Source organism: Callorhinus ursinus, unplaced genomic scaffold, assembly GCF_003265705.2.
Source record: "Callorhinus ursinus isolate GAN/ISIS: 27379988/994484 unplaced genomic scaffold, GSC_fseal_2.0 scaffold36, whole genome shotgun sequence".
Classification (NCBI taxonomy): Eukaryota; Metazoa; Chordata; class Mammalia; order Carnivora; family Otariidae; genus Callorhinus; species Callorhinus ursinus.
In genome coordinates, this window is record NW_027397098.1 from 5,559,796 (window position 1) to 5,578,437 (window position 18,642).

The 18,642-nt window shown below is 38.6% G+C and overlaps 1 protein-coding gene across 4 annotated transcripts in view; it reads left to right on the plus strand.

Annotated features, from left to right (window-relative positions):
* USP6NL (USP6 N-terminal like) overlaps nt 1–18,642 on the plus strand; it is a 288,797-nt gene that overhangs the window by 228,943 nt on the left and 41,212 nt on the right. For all 4 annotated transcript variants that reach the window (XM_073879915.1, XM_025853520.2, XM_025853518.2 and 1 more), the window contains 2 exons: nt 8,866–8,946; nt 16,006–16,113. In XM_073879915.1, coding sequence (XP_073736016.1) covers nt 8,866–8,946; nt 16,006–16,113 — 189 coding nt within the window. The remainder of the gene's footprint in view (nt 1–8,865; nt 8,947–16,005; nt 16,114–18,642) is intronic.

Consider the following 18,642-nt stretch of genomic DNA (forward strand, 5'->3'; position numbering starts at 1 on the left):
AACATGGGAGCAGCCAATTATATAAGGCAATTAATAACAAAAGCAAAGAAACACATTGACAACAATACAATAATAGTGGGGGACTTTAACACCCCCGTGACTGAAATGGACAGATCGTCTAAGCAAAAGATCAACAAGGAAATAAAGACTAAATGACACACTGGACCAAATGGACTTCACAGACATATTCAGAACATTCCATCCCAAAGCAACGGAATACACATTCTTCTCTAGTGCCCATGGAACATTCTCCAGAATTGATCACATCCTAGGTCACAAATCAGGTCTCAACTGGTACCAAAAGATTGGGATCATTCCCTGCATATTTTCAGACCACAATGCTTTGAAACTAGAACTCAATCACAAGAGGAAAGTCGGAAAGAACTCAAATACATGGAGACTAAAGAGCATCCTACTAAAGAATGAATGGGTCAACCAGGAAATTAAAGAAGAATTAAAAAAATTCATGGAAACCAATGAAAATGAAAACACAACTGTTCAAAATCTTTGGGATACAGCAAAGGCAGTCCGGAGAGGAAAGTATATAGCAATACAAGCCTTTCTCAAGAAACAAGAAAGGTCTCAAATACACAACCTAACCCTACACCTAAAGGAGCTGGAGAAAGAACAGCAAATAAAGCCTAAACCCAGCAGGAGAAGAGAAATCATAAAGATCAGAGCAGAAATCAATGAACTAGAAACCAAAAGAACAGTAGAACAGATCAACGAAACTAGGAGCTGGTTCTTTGAAAGAATTCACAAGATTGATAAACCCCTGGCCAGACTGATCAAAAAGAAAAGAGAAATGACCCAAATCAACAAAATCATGAATGAAAGAGGAGAGATCACAACCAACACCAAAGAAATACAAACAATTATAAGAACATATTATGAGCAACTCTATGCCAGCAAGTTAGATAACCTGGAAGAAATGGGTGCATTCCTAGAGATGTATCAACTACCAAAATTGAAACCAGGAAAAAATAGAAAACCTGAACAGACCTATAACCACTAAGGAAATTGAAACAGTCATCAAAAATCTCCCAAGAAACAAAAGCCCAGGGCCAGACGGCTTCCCAGGGGAATTCTATCAGACATTTCAAGAAGAATTAATACCTATTCTCATGAAACTGTTCCAAAAAATAGAAATGGAAGGGAAACTTCCAAACTCATTTTATGAGGCCAGCATTACCTTGATCCCAAAACCAGACAAAGACCCCATCAAAAAAGAGAATTACAGACCAATATCCTTGATGAACATGGATGCAAAAATTCTCACCAAAATACTAGCCAATAGGATCCAACAGTACATTAAAAGAATTATTCACCATGACCAAGTGGGATTTATCCCTGGGCTGCAAGGCTGGTTCAACATCCGCAAATCAATCAACGTGATACAATACAATAACAAAAGAAAGAGCAAGAATCATATGATCCTCTCAATAGATGCAGAAAAAGCATTTGACAAAGTACAACATCCTTTCTTGATCAAAACTCTTCAGAGTATAGGGATAGAGGGTACATACTTCAATATCATAAAAGCCATCTATGAAAAACCTACAGCAAATATCATTCTCAATGGGGAAAGACTGAGAGCTTTTCCCCTAATGTCAGGAACGCGGCAGGGATGTCCACTCTCACCACTGCTATTCAACATAGTATTAGAAGTCCTAGCCACAGCAATCAGACAACAAAAAGAAATCAAAGGCATCCAAATCGGCAAAGAGGAAGTCAAACTCTCACTCTTTGCAGATGATATGATACTGTATGTGGAAAACCCAAAAGACTCCACCCCAAAACTGCTAGAACTCATACAGGAATTCAGTCAAGTAGCAGGATATAAAATCAATGCACAGAAATCAGTGGCATTCCTATACACCAACAACAAGACAGAAGAGAGACAAATCAAGGAGTCTATCCCATTTACAATTGCACCCAAAACCATTAGATACCTAGGAATAAATCTAACCAAAGAGGCAAAGGATCTGTACTCAGAAAAGTATAAAATACTCATGAAAGAAATTGAAGAAGACACAAAGAAATGGAAAAACGTTCCATGCTCATGGATTGGGAGAATCAACATTGTGAAGATGTCAATGCTACCTAGAGCAATCTACACATTCAATGCAATCCCCATCAAAATACCATCCACTTTTTTCAAAGAAATGGAACAAATAATCTTAAAATTTGTATGGAACCAGAAGAGACCCAGAATAGCCAGAGGAATGCTGAAAAAGAAAAGCAAAGCTGGCAGCATCACAATTCCCGACTTCCAGCTCTATTACAAAGCTGTCATCATCAAGACGGTATGGTACTGGCACAAAAACAGACACATAGATCAATGGAACAGAATCGAGAGCCCAGAAATGGACCCTCAACTCTATGGTCAACTTATTTTTGACAAAGCAGGAAAGAATGTCCAATGGCAAAAAGACAGTCTCTTCAACAAATGGTGTTGGGAAAATTGGACAGCCACATGCAGAAGAATGAAACTGGACCATTTCCTTACACCACACACAAAAATAGACTCCAAATGGTTGAAAGACCTAAACGTGAGACAGGAGTCCATCCAAATCCTAAAGGAGAACACAGGTAGCAACCTTTTCGACCTTAGCCGCAGCAACTTCTTCTTAGAAACATCGCCAAAGGCACGGGAAGCCCGGGCAAAAATGAACTATTGGGATTTCATCAAGATAAAAAGCTTTTGCACAGCAAAAGAAACAGTCCACAAAACCAAAAGACAGCCGACAGAATGGGAGAAGATATTTGCAAATCACGTATCAGATAAAGGGCTAGTATCCAAAATGTATAAAGAACTTATCAAACTCAATACCCAAAGAACAAATAATCCAATCAAGAAATGGGCAGAAGACATGAACAGACATTTCTCCAAAGAAGACATCCAAATGGCCAACAGGCACATGAAAAAGTGCTCCACATCGCTCGGCATCAGGGAAATCCAAATCAAAACCTCCATGAGATACCACCTCACACCCGTCAGAATGGCTAAAATGAACAAGTCAGGGAACAACAGATGTTGGCGGGGATGTGGAGAAAGGGGAACCCTTCTACACTGTTGGTGGGAATGCAAGCTGGTGCAACCCCTCTGGAAAACAGTATGGAGGTTCCTCAAACAGTTGAAATTAGAGCTACCGTTCGATCCAGCAATTGCACTACTGGGTATTTACCCCAAAGATACAAATGTAGGGACCCGAAGGGGTACGTGTACCCCAATGTTTATAGCAGCAGTGTCCACAATAGCCAAACTGTGGAAAGAGCCAAGATGTCCATCGACAGATGAATGGATAAAGAAGAGGTGGTATATATACACAATGGAATATTATGCAGCCATCAAAAGGAATGAGATATTGCCATTTGCAACGACGTGGATGGAACTGGAGGGTGTTATGCTGAGTGAAATAAGTCAATCAGAGAAAGACATGTATCACATGACCTCACTGATATGAGGAATTCTTAATCTCAGGAAACAAACTGAGTGTTACTGGAGTGGTTGGGGGTGGGAGGGATGGGGTGCCTGGGTGATAGACATTGGGGAGGGTATGTGCTACGGTGAGCGCTGTGAATTGTGCAAGACTGTTGAATCACAGATCTGTACTTTTGAAACAAATAACGCAACATATTTTAAGAAAAAAGAAAAAGAAGAAGATAACAGGAGAGGAAGAAAAGGGGAGTATGTCAGAGGGGGAGACGAACCATGAGAGATGATGGACTCTGAAAAACAAACTGAGGGTTCTAGAGGGGAAGGGGGTGGGGATGGGTTATCCTGGTGATGGGTATTGAGGAGGGCACGTTCTGCATGGAGCACTGGGTGTTATGAACAAACAATGAATCATGGAACACTGCACCAAAAACTAATGATGTAATATATGGTGATTAACATAACAATAAAAAAATTAAAAAAAAAGTGTCAATTAATAATATAGAAGGAATCATAGAAAAAAACCACCACATCATTTTAGCACCATCAGAATCAGAATATATTCAGGCAGGGATTATCAGTGGATGATAAGACCATTGAATCGAATTGTTAAGGAACAGGATGTTCACACTCCCTCAAAATGTTCCACACAGATTACAGTTGACCATTGACCATACAGTAGAGGCAGGGGTGCTGACCCCTCATGAAGTCGAAATCCACATACAACTTTTTTTTTTTTTAAGATTTTCTTTATCTGAGAGAGAGAAAGATAGCGAGAGAGAGAGAGAGAGAGAGAACAAGCAGGGGGGAGGGACAGAGGGAGAGGGAGAAGCAGACTCCTTGCTGAGCAGGGAGCTGGATGTGGGACTCGATCCCAGCACCCTGAGATCATGACCTGAGCCGAAGGCAGACGCTTAACCGAATGAGCCACCCAGGCACCCCTACATACAACTTTGGACTCCCCCAAATCTTAACTACTTAGCCTGCTGTTGACTGGAAGCCAACATGGATGGATAACATGAACAGTCAATTAACTGTTAATAAATATATTTATTACATTTATTAATATGTATTAATCTACTTTATATGCTCTTATGTATTAGATACTGTATTCTTACAATAAAGTAAGCTACTGGTGTAAGTTTAGTTCAGTTTAGTTCAGTTTAGTTTCTTTTAGAGAAAAGAGAAAGTGTTATTAAGAAAATTGTAAGGACCAGAAAATACATTTACAGTCCTGTACTGTATCACATGTAAGTGGACGCATGCAGTTCAAACCATGTTGTTCAAGGGTGAACTGTAGAAGTATATGGTGCACTGTTCTAACCTTCTGTAGGTTTAAAGTGTTTCGAAGCAAAAGTTAGGGGAAATAAGATGTCTGTATGTGAAGTCAACAGCGTTATCTAGTATCAATTTTGTATGGACTTCTAACATCAGTAGTTCTGCCTTTTGGCAGTACTTTGAAAAGTGTTGCCAACATGATGGACTGATAACCATTTTTACCATTATGCTACATAAGAGATACTGTTATAATTCATTTCTGGTTATTCCTCTGTTACAGTGACTGAACCGCTGTCAGAAGTATTTAGGCTCCCTCTCTCTCCTTCCTGCCCCTCTACCTCTGCGGCCACAGATGCTGTTATTTGTTTCACAGTGCTGTTTGCTTATCTTTTCTTATATAAATTATGTTTAATTTTAAAATCTTTATTTGACTTTTTAAATATAACTGCCACTATTTTAGGTGATGAAATTAAGTCAGGAATATATGATATGGTTCCTGTTCTCAAGGAGTTTATACTTGAATAATAACAATAACGATAAGATCTGGGCATTTAGGGCAACTAAAACACAGCTGTTAGGTGTTATAACAATAATCGTAATAATTCTTACTTTGTAAACAAGATAACTAAGATACAGAGAGATTAAGCAATTTGCCCCAAATGAAACTATAAGAAGGGGCAGAATTCAGATTTGAATCCAGGCCAGCTGTGTCCTTGGTCCATGCCATGAAATGCTGAGGAAACGGTTAATTTTGCTTGGAGCATGGAGGCATTTGAGAAAGGTTCCAGACCTTTGACATCTGACTGGGTCTTGAGAGGATATGTTTTACCATATGATGGTGGGGAAGAGCATCCCAGGCAGACAAATAGCAAACTTTGGTTAAAGAGGTATAAAAACACATCATGTGCTGGGAATGACAAAATATTTCAGAGTGGCCAGATGATACAAGTAGCAAGAAGTAAAACTGGGAGGTGAATGGGACCATACTGTGAAGGGCTGTCCATAAAGTTGGAACTTCATTTGTGGATAGTGAGTAGCCATTGAAGCGTTTTTAACTGTGACACATTTTTAAAATTGTAGTAGGTGGGATTGAAGACCATCAGGGTTACGAGTAAGGAATTAGTGCCTTCATCTAGGAATCAGGATTGCTGAACTATGTCAAGATTCTCACTTGCTCTTCTATTCTAGTTTGTCTTGGTGTTCCTGAGTCCATGACAAGATGGTGTACCTTACCCTGTTTTTCTAGAGCATTCAAGTTCACATTTGTCACTTGTGATTGAAGTTACTTCTTCAGAATAAGTTCTGGAACAGTTAGTAGTAGCATGTTTGGTGATAAAGTATATTTTATCTACGAGTTAGAGATTCATGAGTGGAGGGGTGGGGGCACAGTCACTTGCATTCAAGTCAGGTATGGCTGAATTGATGGCGTTATGGAGTTAACATTTAAACTTGATGGAACTACTGATACTTAATTTTTAAATCCTGCAGCCCGGGGCTTTTCCCAAGATGTATCTTTTTTTTTTTTCCCCTTCCCTTTGGGGAAAGAAAAGCACACTTATTAATGGTTTTTAAAATTGTGTGTGTGTGTGTGTGTGTGTGTGTTTTGTTCTTGCATGTTACTGTGTAGCATTTAAAATCGTGTATATGATAAGAATTAGAATACAGAATATGCCTTTAAAAATAAAGAGTAACTAGTTCTTAAAATGATACATTGATAATTCATAGTCATAAAAATGAAGGATAGCAAGAGACCTGCTAGGTCTCAGCAGGGTTGTTCCTGGCAAAGTGTATGTTATTATACTCTTGGGTTGGCTTGAATTATTTGGTGTTTTCCTGCTGGTGGTGAAAGGGATTGGGCTTTGAAGTCAGGGGAGGAGGTGCAGAAGAACAAAAAAAATACTAAACTTAAATCAATCTTGATTTTTCACAGCTTGGCCTTCTCTAAAGTCACATTTAGCAGAAACATTAATTAGATTTCAGTGCCCCACTGAGCTTTAAAATTAAACATATTTCTGGAACCATCTGCAACATTTTATCACTAATAATATAATGAAGAATATGCTTAGTCTTTTGAAAAATGGGAATTATAACAATATGTTTATTGCTCACGAGTGATCTTTTATTATGAGAAAGCCATCGCAATTTTTAGGAAGAGTTAAGAAGTAATTAAAGAGTTTTAAAAATGTGCCTAAAAATAAAATTCTCTAAAAATATTTTCATTTTTGGAAAATGAGGATCTTTTCCTAAAATTGGGATTTTCTTTGGGATTTTATGCTTCTTTTAAATCTAAAAATATTGGTGGTGGGCATATGCCAGCTGCCTGTGTGAGGCTGGGTGGAAGACCGTTGATAAGGAGCCTTTGCTCTCCTCGGAAACCGCGGTCACGTGAGCCGCACAGAGGACACGTGGGAAGCAGGAGACCTGCTGCGGTGGCTCAGAGGGCAGGTGCTGAAGCCTCGCTGCCCGGCCGTGAACCGCTCTTCACACTTGAATTTACTGCATAGGGGAATCTGAAAGCCATTAGACCGCCTTATGCCGCTGTTTCCTTATTTGTAAAATAGGGATGATTGTATGTACCTCACAGGGTTGTAGTGAGCACACCGTTTGGAGCACAGAGTAGATCTTCGGAACTGTTTTCTTTGCTGTCTAGTCTTTCATTTCCTGTGCTTTTGATTCACAGACCTATTAAACTTCCAGAGGCCTCCAGAAAAGAAAATGTGGGTATTGGGAATTAACAAAATAGCGGAATCTCAGCTCACTCCTAAGAAACGATCACATTGGGCTCTTCTCATGAAAATGAAATAGTTAGGTGCCTGCTCTGTGCTGGGGACTGGGGAAACCGCCCACGTGTCCGCCTTCGTGAGGCGCAGAGGTGTTAGGGGAGAATGCAGGTTAGGCGTGCAGCAGCTGTGGGCTCCCTAGCTCCGAAGCCTGGTAGGAGACAGCCCTACCACCTGGTCACAGACAGGTCACTGCCGACTTCTTGGCTGAGGAGGGTGTTTTTCCCTGTCTGAAAGGATGGAATACAAATGTGCCTTCTGAGGGTTCAGGCTTCCACAGAAAAGGGACAGAGGAGCTGTACATGCCCAGATCTTTTTCTAAACTTACTAATTAAGTCACTTTACCACCTTATGAGTGAATAAGAGATTGGACAGCAGGCCCGAATAATTAAGAAAAAACACCCCTTCTCCTGGAAACCAAAGAAGGGAGGAAGAAGCGTTATCTGTACCACCTTCCCCATTCCCCAGCTTTGCTCCATATCAGTTGGTGTGACATCCAAGACCCCTGCCTACATTTTCAGCCTCATTTCCTGATGCTTCCTTTTTTAGCCTTTAGAGCTACGGCCAGCCGCCCGCGGTGCTGCACCGTCTCAGAACGACATTTATCCGTGCCTTGTGGAATATTCAGTCCCACATCGCACTTGATAAAAATCCTAATAATCTTTCAATAAACTTTCAGTTCTTCATTTAGGGCTTACCTTCTTTAACATCCCTAGGTGGATTTGACTGCTTCTTCCATTGTGACCTTGTGGTCACCTTTTCTGACCGTATGTTGTCATAGCTGTCACAGTACCATTCATGTCAACAACAGTTGCCCTGAGTTGCCCTGAACTTTCTTCAGGGCAGCAACTTTTACTTACTTTTGGGATAAATTTTTCAGTAACATATTGCTAGTTAGGTATTAATCTCCCCACAAATAAATACCCAGTTCTCCTTTAAAGAATCATCTCCGTCACTGAAAACATTAAGATGCTAGAATTCGGTAAAATGTAAAAGAAGAGAATGGAATTTTGAAGTTTTTTTTGGTTACTGCTTTAAAAATGCTGCAAAATATTTTAGAACTGCCTTTTGGTTTAATTTTGTAGAATACATAGGGTTTTCAGTGATTAGTGTAAAAGCGTTGGAAAATTTAAACAATTCCTTTCTCTTCACCTGTCCCATTGGAGCATCTCCCGTGTCAGCTATGGAATACTATTGCTACAACTATAATCACTTATCTGACTTTTTAAAGTTAGATAGTATATTTGCGTATCTAAGAGCTTAACTATTTTAGTAGCTTTTTTTAGCAGCATTTTCTTTGACTTTTTTTTTGTAATTTGTAAGTATGGAAGACTCAAACAGTAACAATGAATTTCAATTTTATTTTAGCAAAAGCAACTGGAAATTGAAAGAACTACTAAGTGGTTGAAAATGCTAAAAGGATGGGAAAAATACAAGAACACTGAAAAGGTAATTAAAATAATGTTACTTCTATCTGAAACTACACAAATTCAATGTGGATTTTCCCGGTAAAAGTTTCTCTTAAATTATAGAAGTGTGTTAATACTTTAATTTAGTGAGATGCCTCAAATTAGGAGTCCCTATGTCCTAACAGAATATCCAATACAGATAGGTTTCAGCAGTTTAGAGGCTGTTCCGGGTAGTCCCGAGGTAGGATGGCTTCAGGAGTGATTTGCTTCAGATGCTCCATCATGTTCCCTGTGCCTCAGTTTTGTTCCCGTCTCTGCCCTGCCTTCTGCAGTGCCAGCTTTCCCTTGGGGTTGGCTTCCCTCTGGGGTCAGAACCCATGCGGCAGCTCCGGGCTCCACACCCACACGTCACACTGCTCAGGAGGAGGGCTGGCCTCGAAAGCTTTCCCTGAAGCAGGAGCAGTCTTTCCAAAAGCTTCTAGCAAACCTCCCCTTAAATCTTTTTGCCCTGCGGAGTTGGTGCTGAGTTTTAAATCAATTAAAACATAACATACACATCTATTACTGTCACCACCAGCTTCATCACAAAAGTCTTTAAACATTGGGAAGCTGTGAAGTTCATGGTGGTGGAAGTTTTTTTTTGTTTGTTTTTGTTTTTAAAGAGAAAAGGGCTTTCTTGAAATAAAGTTGGGAATAGCAGAGCTAACCCAAGAGAAGCAAAGTTAAGTTCTTAACTACAGGACTCCTCAGAGTCTTTACTATTATAACACGCGGTCGGGGGACCACACCTTCAAGACGGACCTTAAACTGAGTGAAACTTACTCAACCGTGGAAATCTTTTTGTCATAGAGCATCTTGCGGGACTAGTGCCCCTTTTCTTTTTGAGCATCCTAACTACCCTTATTTAAAGTCTGTTAGACTCTTTTATTATTTTATTTTCATCAGGAGTTAGCTCATTTTGGGGTTGTTGATTTTATTAATTGTGTGTTTTAGCATTAGATTGGAACTCAAGATGTTCTTTTGAGAGGAATCAGTTCAAAGTAGAATGTTAGTTATGCAGAGTGACCTAAAGTTGGCACCTACTTTACCTCATGTCTGTGGGAAGATTGCTCAAGTGGTAATTACAGGGTAAATGTCGATGCGCGGCACCTACACTTTCATCTCAACATTTGGTCTAACAAGATATTTGTAGAATTATACGGCTTTGTGTTCTCCTCGAGTATACATAGCTCTATGAAAGTATGTAAGCTGGTGTAAAAATGAGCATTTCTACCAGGCCATTATTCTGACAGCAAGTCTGACTAATGTAGTTCCTAGTAAGAGAGATTTGAACAGAACTGTTTCTTTGATGTATAATTTTAAAGCACTTTCCCGCAACTATAATGCTGGAATTATTTGATAATATATATGGTCCAGTTTGGTGTGCAACAGAATGTACTTTCCTAAAGAATTGCTGCTTTCAATTCATACCTCATTTTAAATTGCACTGAGGCAAAAAAAAAAAAAAAAAAAGTAGCATGTGTTTTTCTTCTCTTCCAAGAGGAGGTGAAGTTTTCTCTCCACAGATTCCTTACTTATGTAATGGTAACACAAAGAAATTTCTGAAAGTGTCTTGAAATTAAAATATAGCTGTGATAGAGAGTATTTGGATCTTTAGAATCCAAACTTTAATGAAAGACAGTTTCCTTTAAGGTTGTTTGTGTTGCCTATGTGTCTCACAGTTCTCACGGTGCCTGGTTCAGTAGTACTGTGTTTAAAAAATATATTCTATTAAATGAAGTCATCTCTGTTAGCTGGAGACATTATGATTTAATTAGTCATGATGTAATTGTGTCTAAGCTATGTCGCAGCAGAGTACCTACAACAGATACACTTTTTTCCCTTTTTTTTTAGTCAGGTAACTGAATGGACCTTATATTAGTTAGCATTTTATTTTACTGATGGGAGAATGGAGGCACCAAGTTTATAAATAAATTTCTCAAGGTCACACAGCTTGTTCGTCGCAGCAGGAGATCCCATGTCCACACTCAAGGGCTCGTTTACCATACCATCTTTCATGTTTGCTTTCCCTTTTGGTGTTTGTCAATAAAAAGTCAGAAGGAAATAGAATGTAGTTATAAGAGCCAATAGGGCCTTGTGTATGGTTTAAAACTTTTTTAGATCTGGCCTTGAGGGATTCATGCCTATCTGGAGGCAGAGATGAAGGAGTTAATGGAGCAGGGATGCTTTAAGAAAACGGAGAGACAGTAAAGAGATAAGCAGCTCAGCATGAACTCTTGTTTCATGGTAATACACTTGGAGTGTTGCAAGTCCCCCAAATGGAGCCCTGCTGAGTGGGCTATGGAAGTTGGCTACTGAACAGCATGTGATGTGGACTGGTGCATCCATCACTCTTTTGAAATCACTGAGGTTAGAAAGAGGTATTGAAAATGTTAGGTCAGTCAGTGAAATTGTTTTTTAGTTGATGGATGTTTAAATATATCTTTGTGACTGAAATAGACTGCTTGATTCTGTTGGCAAGGGAACAAAGATACTGAAAGCAAAAGGTAGATTTCAGGGAACCTTCATGTATTTTTCCTTAAAGATTTTGTGTATCATATCCATAAAATAAATTTCTAACAGGATTTTTAAAGGTAGTACTTTTTAACTTGGAATATTATTAAATATTATATATTAAATCCAACATACAGACATTCTATATCATGATTGTTAAAACTCCAGTGTCTGGGGGCACCTGGGTAGTCAAGTCAGTTAAGAGTCCAACACTTGGTTTCAGGTGTTGTGAGATCGAGTGCCAGGTCAGCCTCCATGAGCAGCATGGGGGTCTCCTTGAGATTCTCTCTCTCCATCTCCTACTCATGCTCTCTCTCTCTCTCTCAAATAAATAAATCTTAAAAACAAAACCAGAAACTGTGGTCTCTGAAGTCAGACTAACTGAATTTCAATTCTTCTACAACTCATGAGTTGTATGGTTTGGAGGTAGTTACTTTTCCACATCTTCATTTTCTCATCCATAAAATGGGGATGATAATAATAGTATGTTCCTCTTTAGGAATGCGATAGTACGGCCTCCTTGCTCAGCGGGGAGCCTGCTTCTCCCTCTGCCACTCCCCCTGCTTGTGCACTCTCTCTCCCTGGCAAATAAATAAATAAAATATTAAAAGAAAAGGGAATGTGATAGTATTACAAGGAATAAGTTGACATAGAAACACATATACTGGCTCCTAATAATCAGAAAATGTTAGCATAACTATATTACTAAAGTCATTTCCTCACCCTCATCTCCTCATTTCCCCTTCCTGGCAAATCCCTGTGGATCCTTCAGTATTGATCTTCCCTAATTCTGTCATGTAGAATTCATTCCTCCCTTCCTCTGATATAATATTTCTCCTACAGTCTCAGGGTGAGAGTCTCTGTGTTGGACCAATAAGAAGTAACCACCACATTCACTGCCCTCACCCCAGCATCTTTATTCGTCAACCTTTTCTGGTTTTCCCCTCCAGTCTCTTGTGTCCTATGACATAAGGGCTAACAGCTCCTGCACATTTAGACAGGATAGTGCCTACTGTTCTCCTTTTCCCACTCTGGCCCCCTCTGGGGAGTCTGTCTCTGTCACGACTTCTCTCCCATCAGGGTGTGACGCTCAGCTCTGTAGCAAGCAGTATTTTATAATAAAGGGATATCCGTTTATGGTACCAGTTTATCTGCTTACACATAGATCTTCCCTGCTACTGTGAGCTCCACAGAACTTTTTCATGTTTGTAGCCAGAGCACCTACCTAGTAAGTGTTGGCCACAAAGCAGGCAGTCATCACGTAGCTTTTTTTTAGAATGAGTGAGTGATGTTCATTTATGAGTTGGAATAAACAGCTATCTATCACCTGCTGCTGCTGAAATCTACTTAATTTAAAGCTGTAATCTCTTAAGAGGCAGTGGGATTTGGCAGAAGTGCCCTGAAATAGGACTAAGAAGGCGAAATTCTTTGACCTAGGCAAGCCACTTCTCTGTGCCATGGTCTCCCAGGATTTAAAGTGGAGTAGCACTTGCTTTGCCTACATTACAGACTCTCATAGAAAATATGAGACATTACTTTGTCAGTTGAAGGATTCTCAACAAATGTAAACGGGACACTGTTCTGGAGAATAAGCAAATTTTATTTGTATCTGTCATACTTGATATAATTCCTACTTTGTTTTACAAAATTTCCAAAATGTCTATGATAGGTAAAAATTTGTGAAAATTATGTTACCCTAATGTCAATCTGTCATATAAGAGTTGTGAGTATTTGAAAAACAAATAGGCATAATTTATTTTTTTTCATAATTTAAAGTTCTTATTTTAGGGTCTCATAATTTAATCCTTTTTCTGGTATATGTGATTTTGTGTACCTGTTTTTTTATTTCACTGCCTCCTAAAGCTGAATTCCAGATACATCCCTTTTTATATTCCTTTTTTTTTTTTAATTGAAGTAGAGTTGACACATAGTGTTACATTAGTTTTGGGTGTACAGCATAATGATTTGACAACTCTGTATATTATGCTTACCTTTTAAATACAGTTTCATTATCATTTTAATGCTTTCTGCTCTTGGATTCCCTTAATATTTTCTGATCTGTATATTTTAGTAAGTTCACTTGAGCGGAACAGTGGGTACTAGCTACATGCAAAATGGTCTTGGAAAGATGGTACATGCAAAATGGTCTTCGAAAGATGGTCTTTGTTTTTTATAAAATGTAAAATAAATATCTTTTGCTAAAAGATGGTGACATCTTGTGTGTGCCTTGGGCACATTACTTAACTTTTTTGTGATTCACTTTCACCATCTGTAAAATTGGGATAATAAAATCTCATGGAATTGTTGATGTGATTAAATGAGAGAAACATCTATATATAGTTTAAAATAGTTTCCTGCATATAGTAAATGCTCAGTAAAAGTTGTGCCTCATTTTTCATTTTAGTCCTGGAGTAGCACTGGCCCATTAATTTTTGCTTTCTACCTGAAATTTCTCTATTATTATTTTTAAGATTTTATTTATTTATTTGACAGAGAACACAAAAAGCAGGGGGAGTGGCAAGCAGAGGGACAGGCTTCCCGCTGAGCAGGGAGCCTAGTGGGGGACTTGATCCCAGGACCCTAGGATCATGACCTGAGTTGAAGGTAGACGCTTAACCGACCGAGCCACCCAAGCGCTCCTGTTACTTCTTCTTAATATAATCATGATAATTTGATTTTTTAAAAAATTTACTCACTTTAACATGAAAAATAGATATTTATGTGTAGTTGTTGAATACAGAATTGGATGAAAGCAATAAAATAATGTCTGAAGTCTTTTCAAGTAATAGAGTTTGAGAAATACATGTCAGGACTCTTGTTTTACTCATTGAAAACATCAGCCTAATGGAGATTCACATCCATCAAAGTTAATCTGCTTACCTGCCATCATATTCTACTTGGCTATTAAACTTTCACTTTTCACATTTGTGGTAGTTTCCACACCTTCCTATATTCATATTAGATGCTTATAGTACAGCATCTTTACTTTAAAAGTTTAGGAGCTAATTTGAAAATATTTTTGTGGGTGATACTCCTTTAAAAAGTATAATGGTAAATATTACGACTTTGGAATGAATGTAGATGGACAAACTTCCTTTAGGAAGATAAATCTTAAATTCATTTTTTTAAAAACCACACTCAGTTTGCAGTTAAAGGTGGTAAATGTTTAATATGTGGGAAATGTTGCAAGTAGCAGAGGCTGGTTTACACAGAACTTTCTGTATATATTCTTCCAGTTAGAGCTACTGCATAAGTTAAAAAACTTCCAGGATTCTAATCACTATCTACTAAAATTTCAAATTTGAGGCATAGTATGTTTATACCGAAAGAACAAAGCTGAAACTCCGTATGGACTTATCTAATTGAATCAACTTCACAATATCCACTATTTCACAGTAAGAGTTGTTCTACATTGTTACTCATTCTAAGTTACATCATCAGTTTTATAAAGCTACATCATGACTTAGCTTTAGTTTAAAAAAGTGAAGTAGTATATAGCAGTAGTTGAAACTTTGCTTCTTAATTCATAACTTGTCAGCATCTCAATTATTAGAACTTACATCCTTTTTCTTAGCCATACTATTAAAATATATTATTTTGATCATAAAGGTAATTGTGTACCTGTTCTTACCTCACTCCCTAAGGTTTCTGCCATAACTTGTTTAGTCATTTCCTTGTTTGGGTATATTCTTTTGACCATAATAGATTTGTATGTTATTTTGAATAATTAGCTTTGAAGAAAAAAGATACAATTATGGGAAGATGGAGAAGTAGATGGAGTCTTAGGATTCATAGAGTGACAGCGTATAAGGACCTGAGGAGTTGACAAAACTAATGATTTATTCCTTATCTCATTCAAAAGTGATGGCAGGTTATTCCTGGAGAACTGCCAAAATTGAAAAGAGGAGAGGAAAGCAGGAGTGTGGGGTGGAGGCATGGAGGGGAGGGGAGGCGCAGGGAGGTGGGAGGTGGGGAGAGAACTGAAGATTGCGGGTGGCATTAGTCGAGTTATGAGCTAGACAGGTTATGTTATGTTGATAGGTTCTGGAAAGCCCCAGAGAGAAGATGCTGCAGGAAAAGATATTAGGGCTTACAGTATTCTCTACACTCCACGAAAACACTTTGGGGACAAGGCAATCTTTTTGCTATTTGGGGCCTTTTAGATGTATGGGGGGAAAGGAAGAAAGTATGTAACTAGTTAATTATATCAACAGGGAATGTGTAAATCAGATGTTCACACCTTAAAAAAGAGCACTGATTATGCTTTCATGCCGCATGAGGAGCACCTTCGTAATGGTATGAAAATACCAATGTACTAGGCATACTTAACATTTTCATCTTTGTGTATTCTGCCTTCCTGTGTATAGGCCTCCCTGCTAGGATTTGAAAAGTAGAGATGATGGGATCCAAGTGTGCCATGTCAAAATGTATCAGTTATCATGGATACTTTGAAAATAAAGGACTAACAAATATTAATTAGTTTGATTTGAGGGATCAGTCTAAGATTTTTGTCATTTATAACCTTCAATTTGTTTCTTTCAATAAGTTTCATAGGAGAATTTACAAAGGAATCCCACTCCAGCTTAGAGGTGAAGTCTGGGCTTTGCTTCTGGAGATCCCTAAAATGAAAGAAGAAACAAGAGACCTTTATAGTGTGAGTATTTAAAGCTAACTTGTTATTTTGAAATTGAAAAGTAAAACCTATTTCTTTTCACTTTCAAGGTGATGTAAGATATTCATATCATTTGAAGTTATATTAACATGATACTACATTGAGTTGTATAAGCCAATTATTTTCTTGATTGTTTGGTTTAGTGCAATCTACTTCCTAACTTGTGAACAAATACTTCAGGGAAAATGTTATTTTTTGTATCAGTCAGTAAGTATCCAGTGCTTTTCACATATTTGAAATGAACAGTGTTGGGGCGTATTCGTGAGGAAAATTGACTAACAACTGATTGTAACTGCTCATTTGCAGTGTAGTGTTAATAAAGAGATCTACAGTGTCCTTTCTAGACTTTGTAGGAAAACAGCAGTGGGATTCAGTTTATCCAACAGCTGCCTGTGTGTGCTTGACTATTTTCTTCCAGGTGTGAGAAAAGAATTTTTCTCCAAGACTAGTAGGTATCTCTAGGTTTTGTTATTTGTTAATCAAAAGTCAAACTTTTGACTCAGTGATCCATAGTGTTTTCCTTAAATTAGTTAATACATTACATTTACCTCCTTGTCATCTCAGCTATACCCTTTCTAAATCTAAAGTTTATATTAACCTTTGAAAGGAATGATTATCTAAAAATCTTTTTGAAATATGTTCCTCAGAGAATGTATATAAATAGAATAAAATGGATAAAAGAACAATTATTTATAATTTAAACCCAATACCAATTATAAAAGGAGCTTTGGAATACTCTTGATATTTTCTTTTCTTTTTCACATAATGTGTTTGTGTGTGTATGTTATATTGTAGCAAGATGAAAGATAATAAATACTGGTTAATTTGAAGAGTTACTTTTTGTGTGTCTAAAAGATTTTTTAAATGAGCTGTTTGGGCCCTACACAGACTATGAGTTTATGTCTTAGGGTTTTAGAGTTTCAAATTATTTTAGTCTGTTGATTAGATATTTGCTTGTAGTATCATAGTTTTAGAGCCACTATTGAAAATGGTGTCTGAGAAAACATATAAAATCTAGCCCCAGCACCTCGTACAGCGTGCCGGCGTATGGTAGGTACTCATTAAATTCTTGCTTAATTAATGAGAGGAGACAGTTACTTTTCTTTAGCATGTGGTCTTTGTTTCCTCGGGCTGCCATGAGGTGCCACAAACGGAGTGGCTCCAGACAGCAGCAGTGTCTTCTCTCACACCTCTGGAGGCTAGGGGTCTGATGCCAGGGTGTCCGCAGGACCCTGGTTTGTCTCAAGGCTCGGGGGAGAGTCTTTCCTCGCCCCTTCCTGGCTTCGGGCATTGCCAACGCCATTCCTGGGCTTGCAGCTGCCTCAGTCTGCCCTCTGCTTCCTTCTCCCTGTGTGTGTCTGTGTGTCTGTGTGCTGACCTGATAAGGACGCCAGTTACTGGACTTGGGGTCCACCCTCACAGGCCTTCTCCCTGTGTGTGTCTGTGTGTCTGTGTGCTGACCTGATAAGGACGCCAGTTACTGGACTTGGGGTCCACCCTAATCCAGCATGATGTCATCTTCACTCAGTTACATCTGCAAAGACCCTATTTCCAAATCAGGTCCATTCACAGGTTCTGGGTAGATGTGAGTTTGGAGAAGGGGCACTATTCAATCCAGCACACATTCTAATAGCAGAACTGTGCTTTCAACAATCTTTTAGACCTTTTCTACATAGAATAAAATGGTCCGGGCATTGGTTAACATGAGAGATCCATTTAGTAAATGCCAGGCATACAAATAACAACAACGAAAGAAATGTCTTGCCTTCCAGTACTTTCAAGGTTATTTTTTCTAACACTATGATGAAAAAAAAATTTTTTTTTTTTTTTATTCTTTGAGTTTTCCCGGCACCATTATTTGATGGTCCTCCTTTCCCACTCTTTCTTTCTCTCTCCAAAGATGGTATGAGTTGCTCTCTTCAGGTTGGAACTTCGGGAGGAATAGAACTATTAAGATGTTTCTCTGGTGGCTGAGACTTGCTGGTGCCTGAGCTGGTGCCCTCATCTGCCTCTTCCTCCTGTTCTTTTAGGTGTACCTCAGTGTCATTTGTCTCTCTTGTGTGTCGTGCTAGATCTCACAGATGGCAGGAGTTCAGTCCGTCGTGGTTAACAGCCTCATCTATAGCCTTCCTGGGGCTTCATAATCTTGTTGGCCAAACAATCCACAATATTGTGGATCTTTCATACAGATGCTTTCCGCTGTACCTCCGCTTCAGGTTTATAGGTTCATTAGATCTTGTTTCTTTTAGATAAAATGTATATTCTTGTATTATTGTGACACTCATGGGTCTCAGCCCACCCAATCTCAGAGATAACTGTAGAAGCTGCTTTACCTCCTTGCACTAAGATAGGAAATATGCTTGATTTCCTGTATTCTGTTCACTCGTTTGTAAATATTCTAGGACATAATCTTTCTGACCTACTATTTTTTTACCTACTAACTGAAATTTGTTTCTGTCTTGAGGCCTTTTTATGTTGGATTTTCTTTTCCTCTAGAGAAACTGATACTAC